The 16331-nt window shown below is 41.0% G+C and overlaps 1 protein-coding gene and 2 long non-coding RNA genes across 4 annotated transcripts in view; 1 reads left to right on the forward strand and 2 right to left on the reverse strand.

The window, feature by feature from the left end:
* The first annotated feature begins 7270 nt into the window (after window positions 1-7270).
* Window positions 7271-16331, forward strand: part of CTR9 (CTR9 homolog, Paf1/RNA polymerase II complex component) — a 29001-nt gene continuing 19940 nt past the window's right edge. For both annotated transcript variants that reach the window (XM_073347592.1, XM_073347594.1), the window contains exons 1-5: window positions 7271-7469; window positions 10270-10368; window positions 11553-11792; window positions 12406-12523; window positions 13839-13928. In XM_073347592.1, coding sequence (XP_073203693.1) covers window positions 7425-7469; window positions 10270-10368; window positions 11553-11792; window positions 12406-12523; window positions 13839-13928 — 592 coding nt within the window. In that variant the 5' untranslated portion in view covers window positions 7271-7424. The remainder of the gene's footprint in view (window positions 7470-10269; window positions 10369-11552; window positions 11793-12405; window positions 12524-13838; window positions 13929-16331) is intronic.
* Window positions 8735-10484, reverse strand: LOC140912701 (uncharacterized). The gene is made up of 3 exons (XR_012159352.1): window positions 10246-10484; window positions 10048-10137; window positions 8735-8993 (listed from the first exon to the last, which is right to left on the reverse strand). It is a non-coding gene; the product is annotated as an uncharacterized lncRNA (long non-coding RNA).
* Window positions 13339-16331, reverse strand: part of LOC140912702 (uncharacterized) — a 61620-nt gene continuing 58627 nt past the window's right edge. Inside the window, exon 4 of the long non-coding RNA XR_012159353.1 lies at window positions 13339-13573. This is a non-coding gene — a long non-coding RNA (uncharacterized lncRNA). The remainder of the gene's footprint in view (window positions 13574-16331) is intronic.

Consider the following 16331-nt stretch of genomic DNA (forward strand, 5'->3'; position numbering starts at 1 on the left):
AGGGAGTTACTATTCTCTGGTGATAGATGTATATCTTCTGAAAAAGTATCTGACCCAGAATCCATATTGATTAAAATGCACTGGTTAAAGTTCAAATCAGAATGTTTACCTTTTTTTCTTAGAGGGTCAGTTTCCATTCTCCCTCTATTATGAAACAAAATGAACCTCCTTATAATTATCAGATACACCACTTGCCTAGGAATTAATAAGATAATGCAAATGAAAACAGTAGAAACCAATTAGTTTATAATTCTGTTCAAAATTAAATTATTTTAACATATCTATTTCAACTGACATACACATGTAAGGGGAGGTGGACTCCCTTGTTATATATGAAATACATTTTTCCTTGAAATAAATATATTCAAAAAACGGTATTCTTTTAACTGATCCTTATGATTCTCTTCACAGTAAAAGTAGTTTTTTGCCTTGTCTTTTTGTTCCTTCAATACTGCTTCAAAACTAATGACTGTAGCCACTCTTGTATAGTAAATTACCACCCAGTGTATACTTTATACTGAAACTCCAGTGCCTTTATTGTGTACATTGAGCTGATCTTGCAGTTGTAATTGAGGCAAAATAGCAATTTAAGAGCCCAATCCTGCAATTTGTTCTTCACAGGTGGATTCTTGCATCTGCATGGAGCGAGGGGCTCCACAGAGATTCAAGCAACACACTGGCAAAATCAGGGCCTAAGTAAATTGGTGTTGTGTCTGAATAAGGATCACAAGATCAAACTCATGGGTTGCAATTAAGAAAATTATGTCTTTTTATGTCTGCATTTCAATTTCTCTACAGATCTCTTTGAGAAATATTATAGAAACTACCATAGGACTCAAGCCTGCAAACACTAATGAGGGTAGTGCTTACTGATATGGCTTGTCTCAAATACTACTCATGGCTGTAAGGGTGGGATGCATAAAAGTACTTAGGTGCCTAAATCCTAGATTTAGGCCTATGTCTTGAGTTTAGGTGCCTAAGACCCAGATTTGGCTCTACTATGATCCACAAAACTCTTGCTGAACCCTGTAGGCTCCTAAATTCATTTGGTATCTATCTTTTCACAGTAAAAGTCCCTAGCCACTTACGACTATGAGCACTATAGTGGAACTCAGAAGTATTCTTCTGTCGACCTAGCTGCATCTACAATGAGGTTAAGTGGGATTAATAACTACACTGCTCCAGGCTGTGAATTTTTCACACCAATGAGCACCCTATGTTGACCTAGCTTTTGAGTGTAGATCAGACCTAAGTTTCTGCATCTCAGCATGTCCACTGCTGCCTCACTATAAGTGTTCTGACACCTATCTCTCACCTAAACCCAAGAGCAATTCACAAACCAGGGAAAGACAGGCATTTGTCCACTTAAGCTGTGCACAGAAGTTGCCAGCTGGATTGGGCCCCATTCAGAATCTGGCCAAAGGATGTGGTGGTGGTGCTGGTTCCCACCCTATAACCTTTAGCCCAGAGGTTAGCTGCTCCCTAGCCCAAAGAGAGAAAGAAAAAGTGTGAGACTTACCCTGTAGTCTAGGTGTTAGAGCACCCACCTAGGAAGTGGGAGATCGCAGGTCCAGTCCCCCTGCTCCAACCACTTTTTCATCATTTATCCAGAGTCCAACAGCTTCAACAGGAGGGACTGAGGGAGCCTCATATCAGAATAACCCATAGCACATATTCTACAGCCAAGACTTAGCTGCAGGGCTGGCTTTAGGGAAAATGGCACCCTGGGCAAACTTGTATTTTGGCATCCCTGGCCTCCATGCCTCTTCCCCAGGCCCCGTTATGTTTTCTTGGTTGATGTTTCCTTTTAAAAATATTTCAGTCACGATGGATAAAAATCAATTATTTCTTTTTAAATAAAAAAAAATTGGATTTTTTTTTTTACTTAAAACAGATTGTTTTAATAAAATGCTTTTTGAGGAAAAAACCTTTCTAATGTTTAAGAAAAGTTTTGTAAATGAGTTCCAATAGTTCAAGGATTAGGGATCCAATTTTATGGGGTTCCACAGACTTCTGTATAGATTATTTAGGTTAATCTTTCTATCTACCCAATGGGACTCAGTGCTCAGTCTAGAAGATACCATCAGAGATACTTAGTTTTGCAGTTCTCAAACTGTGGATTTGTTTCCAGGGGTAACACGCTTGTTAACAGCAAAAATGTTTTTAAATAAATAAATAATATATAGAGGTGAGAGATAACAGACCTCAACCCTATTGTCCCTCTGCAAATTTGTGTACACACAGTCAATCCCTTACCTCTCTCTAAAAGTGCAAAGTTTCAAAAAGTTCAATGAATAGAAGATTGTTGGGGGCGGAATAGATCTGGACAAGAAGAAGAAATCTGGAGATAAATGTGAGAAGGGAGGGACAGGCAGCAGAAACAAAAGTGAAACTGTTTGAGCAGCATATTCGAGAAGTCTTGAGGTCTTTCTCATTGTAGCCTTCATTGATTTGCGATCTACCATACCATTCTCTCACTACAAGGGTAAACCTATAAAGGCAGCAGGCCATAAAAGAGACCCAGTTTGCAAATATTTTAATGACATTCCTCTATCTGTAGGTAAGACAGGCATGTGTGCAAAATGCAAACAGTGCAACAAAGAAATGCAAGGCCTGGTTTCCCAAATGAAGCAACATAATGAGAAATGTTCCTTCTCAGGAGGAAGCTGCACTGAAGATGATGAAATGAACATGTCTGAACATGTAAGATCTTCAGATTGGTAAACTTTTTTATTTCATACTTCTTTCTTAAGGACTGCCTGTCTTCCTTCTGGACCATTCTTGAATTCTCATGTTTGAGCAAAAAATATTTGGTACTCTATGGTACTATCATTTTAGATGCAGTTGTGATAAAAAATAAATAGCTGAAATAGGCAGATCTTCCTTTTACAATTTCACCTTTAAAGTAGTACCGAGTGTCAGTGAATGCAATGAGTAATATTAAATGAGCAGTATGGTAATAATAATTAAATAAGTTCATTGGCTTATTTTGTTTAGGAGAAACCATCCTCAACCTACAGGATTCTGAAGACGATCCACCTTCAAGATCAACATCATTTTCTATAGTTTCAGAATTATCTGCCAATCACAGTGTTTCAGTCACATCATGTATGTCACATAGCCACAGTATAGCAAAAAGAAAAAAAAATCCCATCATCCAGAAACAACCACAGATAAATTTGTGATAAGAACCAGCAGATTACAAAAAGAGGTAATTGATGAAAAAATTGCCCGGTTTGTTTATGCAACAAATTCTCCTTTCCGTATGATTGAGAACCCACACTTCATTATCATGGTTCAGTCATTAAGACCAGGATACAGTCCACCCAACAGAGCAGATGTTGCAGGCAAATTGCTGGATAAAGTGTATGAAAGAGAAATTGAGAAGTGTGCCAAAGGTCTAGAGGATGAAATTGTTAACCTGAGTCTTGGTGGGTGGAGCAACGTCCATAACAATCCTGTTGTATGTGCTTGTGTGACAACAGAAGAAGGGAATGTCTTCCTCACAGAAACAATTGATACATCAGGAAATACACACACAGCAGAATACTTACAAGAAGTAGCAGTAAGAGCTATAACAAACTGTGGAAAAAAAATTTGAATGTCTAGTACGCAACTTGATCACAGACAATGCTGCAAATGTATCCAAGATGAGAAGAAATTTAGAAGAGTCCAAAGCTAATAACATACGGTTGCAGTGCTCATTTGATGCACCTCCTAGCCAAAGACTTCAGTGTTCCAGAAATAAAGGCTAATGTTGTTGAAATTGCAAAATACTTCCATAACAACCACTTTGCAGCAACTGCTCTGAAAAAAGTGGGAAGAACCAAGCTAACTCTCCCACAAGAAATGTGATGGAACTTAATAGACTGTTTTGAGCACTGTGTCAAGAACTGGCCTAATCTAATGACAGTTTGTGAGCAAAATCGTGAAAAAATAGATGGCACTGTCACAGCCAAAATTCTCAACATTGGGCTTAAGAGAAATGTTGAACACATGCTGAGTACCCTGAAGCCTATTTCTGTAGCTTTGATCAAAATGCAGGGAAATAGCTGTTTTATTGCTGATGCTGTTGAAATTTGGAAGGAACTGAGTGAGATCTTATAAAGAGAAATATGCAATGACAAGCATTAAATTACAAGCATTAAAAAAACGAATGGGACAAGCATGATCTCCAGCTCATTTTCTTGCAAATATTCTCAATACTCGGTACCAGGGTCAAACCTTAACTGCTGAAGAAGAGGAGTTGGCTATGACATGGACATCCAGCAATCATCCCTCCATAATGCCAACTACAATAAACTTCAGAGCTAAAGGTGAACCATTCAAGAAATATATGTTTGCTGATGATGTTTTAAAGAAAGTCACACCAGTGAATGGAAGTGGTGGAAGCCACTTAAGCACTTGGATTCAGAGACTGTTGAAGTGATAATCTCACTTTTAACAGCAGTAGCTTCTTCTGCCAGTGTAGAAAGAATATTTTCTTCCTTTGGATTAATTCATTCCAAATTGAGAAATCGTTTGGGACCTGAAAAAGCGGGAAAGCTTGTTTTTCTTTTCCAGATTACAAACAAACAGGAAAATGAAGGTGAAGACAACTGAGTTAGGTGCAGAAGCCAATATTTTAAGTTTCTCATGTTGACCTGGCTGACAGTCGATTTACTTTTTTTATATATATATTTAAGTATTTAAGTTTAAAACAATTTTAACAAAAACAAACCTGATTTTAAAAAAATGTAATATTTAACTAAATTCATAAATTCATATGCTTGTTTTGTTAAAATATTATAAGTTTGCTGTTGCAGAAAAAATCCAGAATACATAACATTGTTGTTTTATTTAAATAAAACAATTTAAATGTCTGTCTGGTGATGTTCTCTTCCTAATACAGCATGGCAAGAAAATCCTCCAAATATTAATGATTAACCTGTTGAATTGGAGATAGTTCACCTCCCAATGACTTCATTAATATCTACTTCAAATACCTTTGGTAAATGAAATAACCAATCATTCATTTTCTGATATAGCTGTAAAACTCATCTGAAAAGTTTTCAAAATAAATCACTTTAAAAATGTATAGTGTGTACCTTCTAAAAATGAAACCTACATCTACCTCTGAGTCGTGAAGAATATGTATTAAGGTTATAACAACCAACCAGAATGCACTTTTATGTAGAAATCCATAATTAAATTGGGTCTTCCTGACTAGTGATTTAAATCATAATTAAAATCAATCTGATTTAAATCAAATCCTCCCTGATTTCAGTTACATGTTCCATATACTACTTTTAATAAATGTGATAATTTCCTTGTCTTGTGTGTGGACCCTCCTTCCTAAAGATGTTTGCAGATTCGGTATTGTGCCATGTGACTCACAGAACATGGATTGGAATGACGTAGCTGTCTGGTGCCATCATACTGCAAACACTTTTCTGTTCATCCCACACCCACAATCCCTGCCTCAGTTTAAGAAATATCCAAAATCCTAAGGATACATGGGAGGAATGGGGAAAATACATTATCCGCTCACAGAAAGCACTGGGAGTTTTAAAAGCAGCAGAAGCACACCACAGAAAATGGGTAGATAAACATCTTCATGGCTTGGTTCATATACAGAACAATGAAACACAATTAAAAACGCCATGCAGGCCTCTGCCATTACTGGCATTCATCATATCTGTCCAGGGGACATGAAAGAATTGTCATTCATCCTCATAGTTGGTTGCCTTCAGCACGTCAGAAAGTTCAGCCCAGATTTCATCTTGTATCTCGCCGATCACCAATGCCACCACGTAAACATTTGTACCACAGTAAGGAGCAGCAGCAGAACCAGACCATCATCCAGTTGCTCCATGCCTTCCACCCAATTTGGCAGGAGGGAGAGGTGAGCAGGAACTGTCATCAGCAAATGTATGATAGTGGGGCAGATAGCACCAACAATACACAGCAAAGCAGTTCCTAGGGAGTCTGCAGTGATGCACAGCACACTGGGATACCATCCCTGAAACGGTAGAGCCAACACTGTGTAGCAACAGCACAAGTGTGGTTGTGGGTATATGCACGTACACAGCGTGATACCTGTATACAGTACAGTATAGGTGGACACATTATTTTATTAATATTATTGCATCACTTATATCGTCAAAGAATAAACATTTCTATTGGCAAATTATTGCCCCCAATGATAGGAATAGGTTGTTGAATACTTTATTAGATCTTGATTTAAAAAAAAGAGATTCTTTGAGGACTTGAATGGGAGCCTATCTACACAAACTCATCAGGGTCTTGAAGTTAATGGGGTGCTGCACGGGAGTCTGCTGTGCAGTCAGCTGCAGAATCAGGGCCTAATTTAGGGCTAACTCCTGCAACCATTAATCACATAATCAGGCCTTACTCAAGCGAGTAACAGTCTACTTGTGTGTCTCCATGCTAATTACATGAGAAAGGGTTAAAGGAACATGCCCTTAAAGAGGCACATAGAGGTTGTGCTTCAGAGTAGCAGCCGTGTTAGTCTGTATTCGCAAAAAGAAAAGGAGTACTTGTGGCACCTTAGAGACTAACCAATTTATTTGAGCATGAGCTTTCGTGAGCTACAGCTCACTTCATCGGCTGCATAGAGGTTGTGCTATAACACAACACACGTAACCGCTCTGCCAGCAGCAAACCCTCCTAGTGGGGACGCAGCTGACAGAGGCCAAAAGAAGCGCTTCGGCGGACGCGCCCTGACACTGGGTGCCTGGGGGAAATAAGCGCTACCAACGCACTTGCAGGTCACTACAACCGAGTCGACACCAAGGGCACTTCCTGCTGGAGACGAATTACCGCCCCCCCCGCGAACACATGAACCTTCCGCCCCGGCAGCCGTTCCCGCCGGAGCCCGGGCCTGGCAGGGTCGGGCACCCAGCGGCGGCGGCGGCGGCTGACACGGGTTCCCACACGGCGGCCCGCCCCCGGCGCTAAGCCAGGCTGCTGACCACGATGCCGTTTCCCAACGCGGCCAGGCCCCGTCGAGGAGCCAGGGGGCGACACCCCCATTACCGTGGCCTCGCCTCCCCGCGCGGGCGCTGCTGCTGGTCACGGGGCGGCTCGGACCCGCGTGGGCGGCTCGCGGGGCAATGGCGGGTGCCCCGGGCCGGGGCGAGGGGGGCGTGGTTCGGTGTCACCGGGTTGTGCGCGAGGCGGCTCGGTGCCGGCCGGCGGCTGGAGTGGCGGGGGCGGGGCCTCAGGGGAGGCGGGCTGAAGGTGGGCCGTTCCCGCCCGAGCCGTTCCGGGGTCAGAGGGCGTGTTTGTGACGGGGGTTGGGTGCGCGAGGCGACGGGCGGGGAGCGAGACGGAGGCTGCCGGCCGCCCGGGAGCTCGCAGCAGCGGCGGCAGCAGCAGCGCTGGGCTGAAGCGGCCCGGCGGGGGCCAGCGCCGGCAGCACCATGTCACGCGGCTCGATCGAGATCCCCCTCCGGGACACTGACGAGGTGAGGCGGACGCGGCGGCCTCGGGCCTGGTTCTTTCCCCCCGGTGACCCCTGGCGCTGTGCGGGGTGTCCCCCGCCCCGCAGCCATGAGCTGGCCCCGGGGAGCGTGAGCGTGTGTGTGAGAAGTGTGTGATGGCCTCATAACTCTGACTCCCCCCCCCCCCCCCCCACACACACACACACGGGCCTTGTGAGTCGTCCTCGCTCCGCTGAATACTCCCCCCCGGGCCTGTCGCTTCCCCCCCCCTCCCCCGGGCCTGTTGCTCCCCCCTTGGTGGGCAGCGGGGTTGTCCCTGGCCGGTTTTCATAGGGAGGAAAAGCAGCTGTTAGGAAATGCGGCCGGCCGAGGCCCCGGGGCTGCACGTTGTGCTGGTTGTTTTCACGCAGGCACCACAAGGAAGAGAGTGGTGGCCTAGTTCCCCCAATAATAACCTTCAATCATAAAAGTGGAAGCCTCTTACAAAGCCACTAAGGGCTTTAGTCTGAACTCCTCTGACGACTAGTAACTTTCATTTGCCCATGTGCTGTCCAGCTGTAGCGTGGCATAGTTAAACTTAATGTTGTCTAATTCTGTGTCACGTCAGGTTAGCTAAAAGTGTGTTTTAAAGTCAGCTTAAATCGGTGGAAAACCCTGTGTGGACACTCCTAATTCAGTTTAAAGCTGATTTATATCAAGTTGGGTTACATGGGTTCCTTGCCAACATAAACTAAACTGACAATAGGGATATTTAGATTTAAGAGTGCTGCACAGGTGTTTACACCAGTATAACTAAATCAAATTTAAAACTGATATTGGTTCAAAACTTGTATGAAGACGAATCCTTAAACTGGTGAAGCAGTTATATTCTGTTACTAGATACTACTTTCACGTACTTGTTTAAAAAAAATCTTTCACTACAATTAGCTGTTACTTTGTTTGAAACTTGACACCAATTTGGCAGTATGTTTTGCTTTCTGTAGGTAATGTATGTGTATAATCATAAGTATTAATCGACCCCCCCCCCAAAAATTAATTGCTTTCACTGTGGTTTTCCACAAGGATAAGTGATCTTAGTACTGCTCTTTGAAATGAGGGCCATCTTTTTTTGTGACATGAGACAAACTTACTTTTCTTTCCATCTGGGAGGCTGGTCTGTGGATTAATCTCCAGGGACTGCAGTAAGAGTACAATGTGCAGTTTTTCTTCTGTCTTTTTCCCCTATACCCTTATTTGCTCACTTCCTACCACCACACACACACACTGGAAGATTATCAGAAATGACTTTATTTTCCTGTAGTTCAGCAGTTGGAACAAAATACTTTAATTTAGCAAAAAAAGCATAACAAGATCCAGTGGTTGGAAGCTGAAGCAAGATATGTATTCATGACAGTGAGTATAATCACTGGAACAGTTTACCCAGGGATGTGGTGGATTCTTCATCACTTATGATCTTTAAAATCAAGTCTGGTTGTCTTTTCTAAGAGTTGCTATAGTTCAGAAAGAAGTTATGGGCTTGATGCAGAAGTTACTGGTTCGGTTTTATGCCTGTGTTTAAGAAGGAAGTCAGACTCAGTTATCATAATAGTTCCTTCTAGCCTTAAAATCAATGTATGTATGGTACAAAGCATTTATCTCAGTTAGTAAGGCAGCTAAGTAATGCTGGGGACCGCATGGCTCATTGATAGAGGCTGGACTGTGAATAAAAAACAAAGGTTCTATCTCCAGCTCTTCAACTGATTTACATTGTGACCTTGGGGAAATCATGTAATCTCTGTGTCCGTAGCTGTAAAGTAGAGATCTACTGTATTTGTCAATGAAAAGTGCTATTGAATTGCAAAATATTATTGTTCTTTTGCATCCATGTGTGGGTTATTGCCATGTCTTATGTGGCATTATCTTCTTATTTACAGTTAGTGGTACTGCAGTACCCAATATCCAGCTCAAAATCCAGTTTCTACAATTTAATTATATCTGTATAGAGTGGATTGTGGATTACAGCCTCAATTTTCTGCTCAGTAAAGGTTTTGCTCTCTGTTTTAGGTACTTGTATGGTCCTCGCTGCATAGTATCTGAGTGCCTCACAATCTCACATTACTCCTGTGATGAAGTGAGCTGTAGCTCACTTATTTTATGCTCAAATAAATTGGTTGGTCTCTAAGGTGCCACAAGTACTCCTTTTCTTTTTAGGGATATATTAATTAGCCCTATTTTACAGATGGGGAATTGAGGCACAAAGACACTAATGACTTACCTAGGGTCACACAGTAATCCTATGTTTTATAGAAGGGAATTGAGCCTGGATTTCCCTGAGTCTCAGGCTAGCACTTTATCCGCTGGACCAACCTTCGTTCCATATGTGTGTCTTCTGGATCATAACCTCTTTGAGAGAGACTCATTTTATGTCATTTACATTGCTGAGCACATTGTCAGTGCTGTATAAATGATAGGACAGATTTATTCTTTTCTCCTTTTGCCCACAGACTGCAAAAAATGGATTATATTCTGCTCTCTGAAATATGTCCAGTTTCTGCTGATCTCTGTGGCCGTGGCCATTTGTGCTCTGAGGGCAGTATTTGCTCCCAACCCCATAGATACTTACTTTCTATGTTATTCGGGGGATGGTCTTATTGGAGAACCTCTTCAAGTGGAAAATCCAGTCTCCAGGTTGTCTAATCTAATTTCTGGCATGCTGGAGAGAGTGAGGATTAGGGTTTCTGTTGAGTTTCTATTATAAATATTGTAAATATAGACTTTAAATGGAACTTTTAAAAAATTGATAACATGAGTTAACACTTACTATGAATATTATTGTTGCTTTTAGGTCATTGAGCTTGACTTCGATCAGTTACCGGAGGGGGATGAAGTTATAAGTATCCTGAAACAGGAACATACTCAGCTGCATATATGGATTGCTTTAGCGGTCAGTATTTATGCAAATAATTTCTATTTATTGCATTTGTTAGCAGAAGAAATTAAATTATTCTTCTAGATCACTGATATTTCTCACATCAATTTTGATATTGCAAATATCGGTAGAGGCTCTACAACTTGAGGTTTGTAATGAATTGATACCATTTTTGGCTGCTTCTATTACTATATTTAAAAATTGCACACTTCATTAATTTTGTTTTAACTTTGTTTTTTCCAAGTAAAAAACATTGTCCTGATGTTCAAATATAGTGGAAAAAATACATTGGTGACTGAAGAAAAATAAAATTGTCTCTTTGATTGTGCTTATAAAAAATCCCTCTTAATTTATTAACATAGACGTCACTACCTAGGCTATGCATCACAATGAGGCAAGATCAGTGCTAGCAATATTCACTGAACTATCCTATCAAGTTTATGCTGGCTGGAAGGGAGATCTGAACAGTTCCCATGGGAGTGCTTTAATAAATAAGAAAAGAGTGAATGGAGGAAAAATTGCCATAAAAGACTGACTGTGAAAAGAATCAACAACATAGAACTTTAGGATTAAATGGTCTGAACATTTTCCTTGTAAAGTTCAACTTCTGTATGCTTTGGCTCAGTTTCCAAAGGTGTTTTCCAAAAGTATGTTTCCATTAGAGAGAGTAATGAATTACATTGGCATGATTGCAGCCTGACTGGTAGGATGCTCACTTCTGTACCAGAAGCTGGTGGGGTTGAAGTCCTACATGAGGATGCTCACCCTCTTCTGACTACCGTACACTACTAGTAGGTTCTGCAGTCTCAGGCGTGTTACATTGCAGACAGGCTTCAAACTGACTTTTTTTGTTTTGCTTAGTCTCTGGTTGTCCAGTTGAACACTTAAGGATCCCAGTGCTCTTTTGGACAGGCACAGCTGATCACTTGTGTACTGTCCAACAATTTAATCTTTGAATAATTTTTCATGTGTGTGTTTGTATGAATGAATGATTGTGAACAGCAGAGCACCTGCTCTAACAACTGCTGTATTTGTGTATGTAATTCATCCGTGGAAAGATTTTGTACTAAGAAAAAAGTACTCATGGAGCTATATTGAAACATGTTACATCAGAATGTAAGTGAAAATCTGTGGTTTAACTGGAAAAAAAATATGGTGGAATAGCTATAAAAGTAGTATTAAAATGTTTGCTTTTATAGTTGGAATATTACAAACAAGGAAAAACAGAAGATTTTGTGAAACTGTTGGAAGCTGCACGAATAGATGGTAACTTGGATTATAGAGACCATGAAAAAGATCAGATGACCTGCTTGGATACTCTGGCAGCATACTATGTACAGCAGGCACGGAAGGAAAAGAATAAAGACAACAAGAAGGAGCTCATTACACAAGCTACCCTGCTGTATACTATGGCTGACAAAATTATCATGTATGATCAGGTAAAAAAAAAAAAAAAATTGTCCATTTATACATAGAATCATAGCTATAAACTGTGTCATTAAACTTAGTTTGTAACTTTGTTATAGTATCCATACTCCAACTCTGATTCAAAGTACATTTTTTGAAAGGAAGCAGATACCTAATTATTGTACCCTAAAGGGAAGGTAGCCACTGAGCAGGCCCTTATAACCTCATTAGTGTGTGTTACACTACTGATTTCACAAACATTTGGATTAAATTGGCACTTGTGTAGCACTGCCCAGAATAAAAGTGGTCCTAGCTCAAGCTTCTTGATGTAACTATGCCTCTGTATTCTTTTTTTGTTGTTGTTGGCTGAAACATTTTGTTCGATATACCTTCCTACTTTGGTGGTACGTGATTTGTAGAAATTAGTTGTGGGAACCTACAGTCTCCCCATTGGTATTGCACAGGCTTTGATGCAGGAGAATGAAATTCATCATAAAATACCAAAATGAGGTTTGAAGTAGTACATTAGCACTCTTTTCTTTAGTCTGATTTTTATAACTTTTTTAAGAAAGACCCAAATACAAAATCCTAGTATTTGTATAAAAATGCAAAGAATAATATCTTAGAAATCTGTTTCTCCTCTAGAATCACTTGTTGGGAAGAGCCTGCTTCTGTCTGCTGGAGGGTGATAAAATGGACCAGGCTGATGCACAGTTTCATTTTGTGCTCAACCAGTCTCCAAATAATATTCCAGCCCTCCTTGGTAAGAATTTTGTGAATATCTCTGCAAAAACCCAGTGTCTCCATCTCTATTTAGGACTTGTAGAAAATGCATGTTCATAATCTGTCCCGGTTCTCGTAAGGAGAGACATACATGGGCCTTGCAATAAAGAAGGGAGATCTCTGTCTTGGGGTAATACGCATTTAAGAGCCTGAGATGGATTCAGGAAGTTCCTGCAGAAAGGAAAGCTATGGTGGTGGAGATATTATCAACAACCACACAGGCATTAGCATACAGTTATGTCCATGTATACCCTCAGGATGCCCCCTTGTAGCACGCTTGATTCTGCAGATGTGCTACCTTTCTTTCCCTTTTGGCTCTTATAAGAAGTAACTCCCAGGTCAAAATATTTTAAATTGAGATTCCTCTGTGCGGTCATGTATGTTTAATATGTCTCTTATAGTGTATCAATTTAGTTTTTACCCCCTGAAATCAAGTCCTTGTTCGTCTTGATTCAGGGTTCCTACAGCCCTTCTGCTAGGCTTCTGTATGAGTGTTCCCATAGGCTACCCCTCCATAGGTCAGGAGTCTCACAGCCCTCCTAGGGTCTGTGCTGATAACAAAGGCTGGCTGCACCACTCAGCTTCTGAGTGGGCCTCTTTTAATCCTATCCTTCCCCCAGGGCTGTGAAAGGTCAGTAGGCTGAAGAGCCAACAGGCAGGTGCACAGTTATACTTTCACTAGGCAGATATGTCTCCTTCAGGCTGTCTGCTCACTCCCTCCTCCTTTGGCTCTCTGGAGATTTCTCTTTTATTCCTAGGCCTGTGACTGATTTAGTCACATGACCTACCTGATTTGTCACATTTGGGGAGGAGAGCTGAGTGAGGCACAGGTGGGGCAGACCCTTTACTCTAAAAGGGACCAGTCACCTAGGACAGTCCACCTTACTTACCAGTCTTTTCCTGCTGACACTAGCGGTGCTGTGGTCTCTCAATGTGGTCAGAACACTTTCAGTAGTGAAGAGTCAGCAAGCAGTAACACCTTCAATCAGTATTCTAGAGTGAAGCTTAGGGCAATTTTCATCCAAACTTCCTAACCAAGAAAAGAAAATGAAAGTTATTTTAAAATGATTTAAAAACCTTACATTTATGCTTGCTGTTGCCCTTTATTAATTGTATTTTCTGAGATACTTGACACTTGTAGGCTCGGCATCAAGACACACAAAGCAGTTATAATTAAATGAATGTTCCTGACAGCATGCAAGTCTTTACTAATTCCATTTATTCTGGCACTAACAATTGGAAAAAGTCAGAATGGCAAACCTATAGCAACTTCTGTAACTTGCTTGTTGTAACAGGTAAAGCATGCATTTCATTCAACAAGAAAGATTATAGAGGAGCCCTTGCCTACTACAAGAAAGCACTACGAACCAACCCAGGTTGTCCAGGTAAGGCGTAGAAAATCTTTGCTACTGAAGCGATCTTACTAAGTTGTTTAAACCTAAAACTGGTCCTTTTAATTCCTGCAGTTAGAAAATGGGCTTTATTATAATTCCTTTTTTCCAATCCATGCAGTCACAAATGAAATTCTTATTCTTGTAGGACAGATCTGCTTTCTGCTGGCTCTGTAATAGCTGCTAACTGAGTAAATGACTAAGAGTATGTCTGCCGTATTGTTGTAGCCATGTTGGTCCCAGGATATTAGAGAGACAAGGTGGGTGAGAGGTAATTTTGTTTTATTGAACCAATTTCTGTTGGTGAAAGAGACAAGCTTTGGAGTTACACAGAGCTCTTCTTCAGGTCTGAGAAAGGTACTCAGTATCACAGCTAAATATAATGCAGAACAGATTGTTTAGCATAACTAGTTAACACGTTATTGGGGCATTTAGTGCACTGGATGAGGTACACGTGTGATAGGCATGTGTAGGATCCATGTATCTTGAAAGGTGTGGGTGGGTATTGGTCATCATAGCAGTGTGGATATGTGTACAGGTTTTGCCTCTGTTGTTGTGGTAGGGTCTGGCGTCACCTTGAGCTTGTGTGTTTGTGAGGAGCTTGCTTCTGATAGTGAGATTGGTGGGTTGTTTGAAGGCCAGAAGAGGTGGCTTGGGAAAGATTTTTTTTTCAGGATGTCTCCATTGAGTATGGGTTGTGATTGTTTTATGATACCCCATAGGGGTTTCAGTGTGGAGTAGAAGGTGATAAGTAGAGGTATGTGGTTGGAGGAGGTTTTTTTCCTGTATTGAAGCAGGTTCTTTTGGGGTATTTGGGTGACCTGTTCTATGATGTGATGTATTTCTCTGGTGGAGTGTCCTTGTTTGATGAAGGAAGTCTTAAATATGTTAAAGTGTATATCCCAGACTTGTCACAGAATATGTTCTGAGAAGAATTTGAGTGCCTGGCTGTAGATAAGATTTCTTGGTGTGTTTGGGGTGGTTACTGGATCTGTGAAAATAAGTGCAGTCTGTGGGTTTACTGTGTATAGTTGTCTGTAGGGTTCCATTGTTGAAGCTGATTTTGGTGTCCAAGAAGTTGACGCTGGTGCGGGAGTGTTCTAGAGGGAGTTGGATGGATGGGTGGGGATGGTTGAAGTTGTGGTGGAAATGTGAGGAAGTCTAGGTCCTTTGCCCTGAAGATGAAAATATCATTGATGTATCTCCAATATATCACTGGTTTCATGGTGCATTTGTCCAGAAATTCTTCTGCTTGGTGTCCTATGAAAAGGCTGGCATATTGAGGAGCCATGCTACTACCAGTGTCTGTTCCCATGGTTTGGTTGAAGTGTGTGGTGTTGAATGTAAAATTGGTCTGGGTGAGGATCAAATTAATAAGTTTGGGGTGGATATCTTCTGAGTGTTGGCCATAATCTCGCTGGCTATGATTTGAGCTAGCATATCAAAAAGAGCATAGCTATGCCAATGGGAGAGGCCAGCTACCTCAAGTATGTGCCTAGCATCTCAGACAAGTATGTACTCAGGGTGACCAGTGGCTCACATCAAAGTGACTACGCCCCATTTTTAGTATACTTGCTCCAGGGAGCTGGTGCAGGTATTTCCTTGAACTAGGAAATATGCTTCCTGTTCAAAGAGTAGACATACCTTAAGTAGGCCAAGTTCATGCATTTCTCACCAATAGATTTTTAAAAAGCCATTAAAGAAGTACAGAAAGTACCAAAGGGATGTCCAAATCAATCCTCTTGTCCAAAAAGGATTACAGAAACTAGCTCTAAGCTTTTTGAATATGAAGTTAGACAGAGGTAAATGGAGACATCACAAAATTCTGAACAAAACAAACTATGTATGTGTCAAATTTATCTAAGATGTGTCAAATGATACAATGAACCATCAGCTCATCAGATATTTTTGTATCGTATGGGATTTTTATTACTAAAATTCTGCGGAAACCACCAGAGGCAGCAGAAGTTATATGTGCAGTGTTTAGAAATTAAGGAAGTACTTGAAGAGGGTGTCACACATTCCTTTAATAGAGGAATAAGTGTTTTCAAACACTGAAATGTGGGGTACACCTACATAAACTACTTGGCCATTTTCTGTCCTAAACATGAGTTATAATTAGGGCCACGTGTAATCCGTGATTTATTTTTTTTTAGCTGTGGATTAGCTTCAGAATCCACTCCTTGCTGCAGAATTGTGCTCAGAAATTGAAGTTGGGTTTTTTGTGTGATGTGTTTTTTTTTCTTTTTTTTAAGAAAGTTTCTACTACTTACAAGGAAAACTTCTATATGTGCACTTAATGTAAACAAATGTGGCTGTTTATTCCTGAATCTGTAGACAGCCTAAAACAATGTCTGTAGTGTGAACTGCTCCCTTGATGTTGAACAGTGTAAGAAC

Source organism: Lepidochelys kempii, chromosome 6 (genome assembly GCF_965140265.1).
Source record: "Lepidochelys kempii isolate rLepKem1 chromosome 6, rLepKem1.hap2, whole genome shotgun sequence".
Lineage (NCBI taxonomy): Eukaryota > Metazoa > Chordata > Testudines > Cheloniidae > Lepidochelys > Lepidochelys kempii.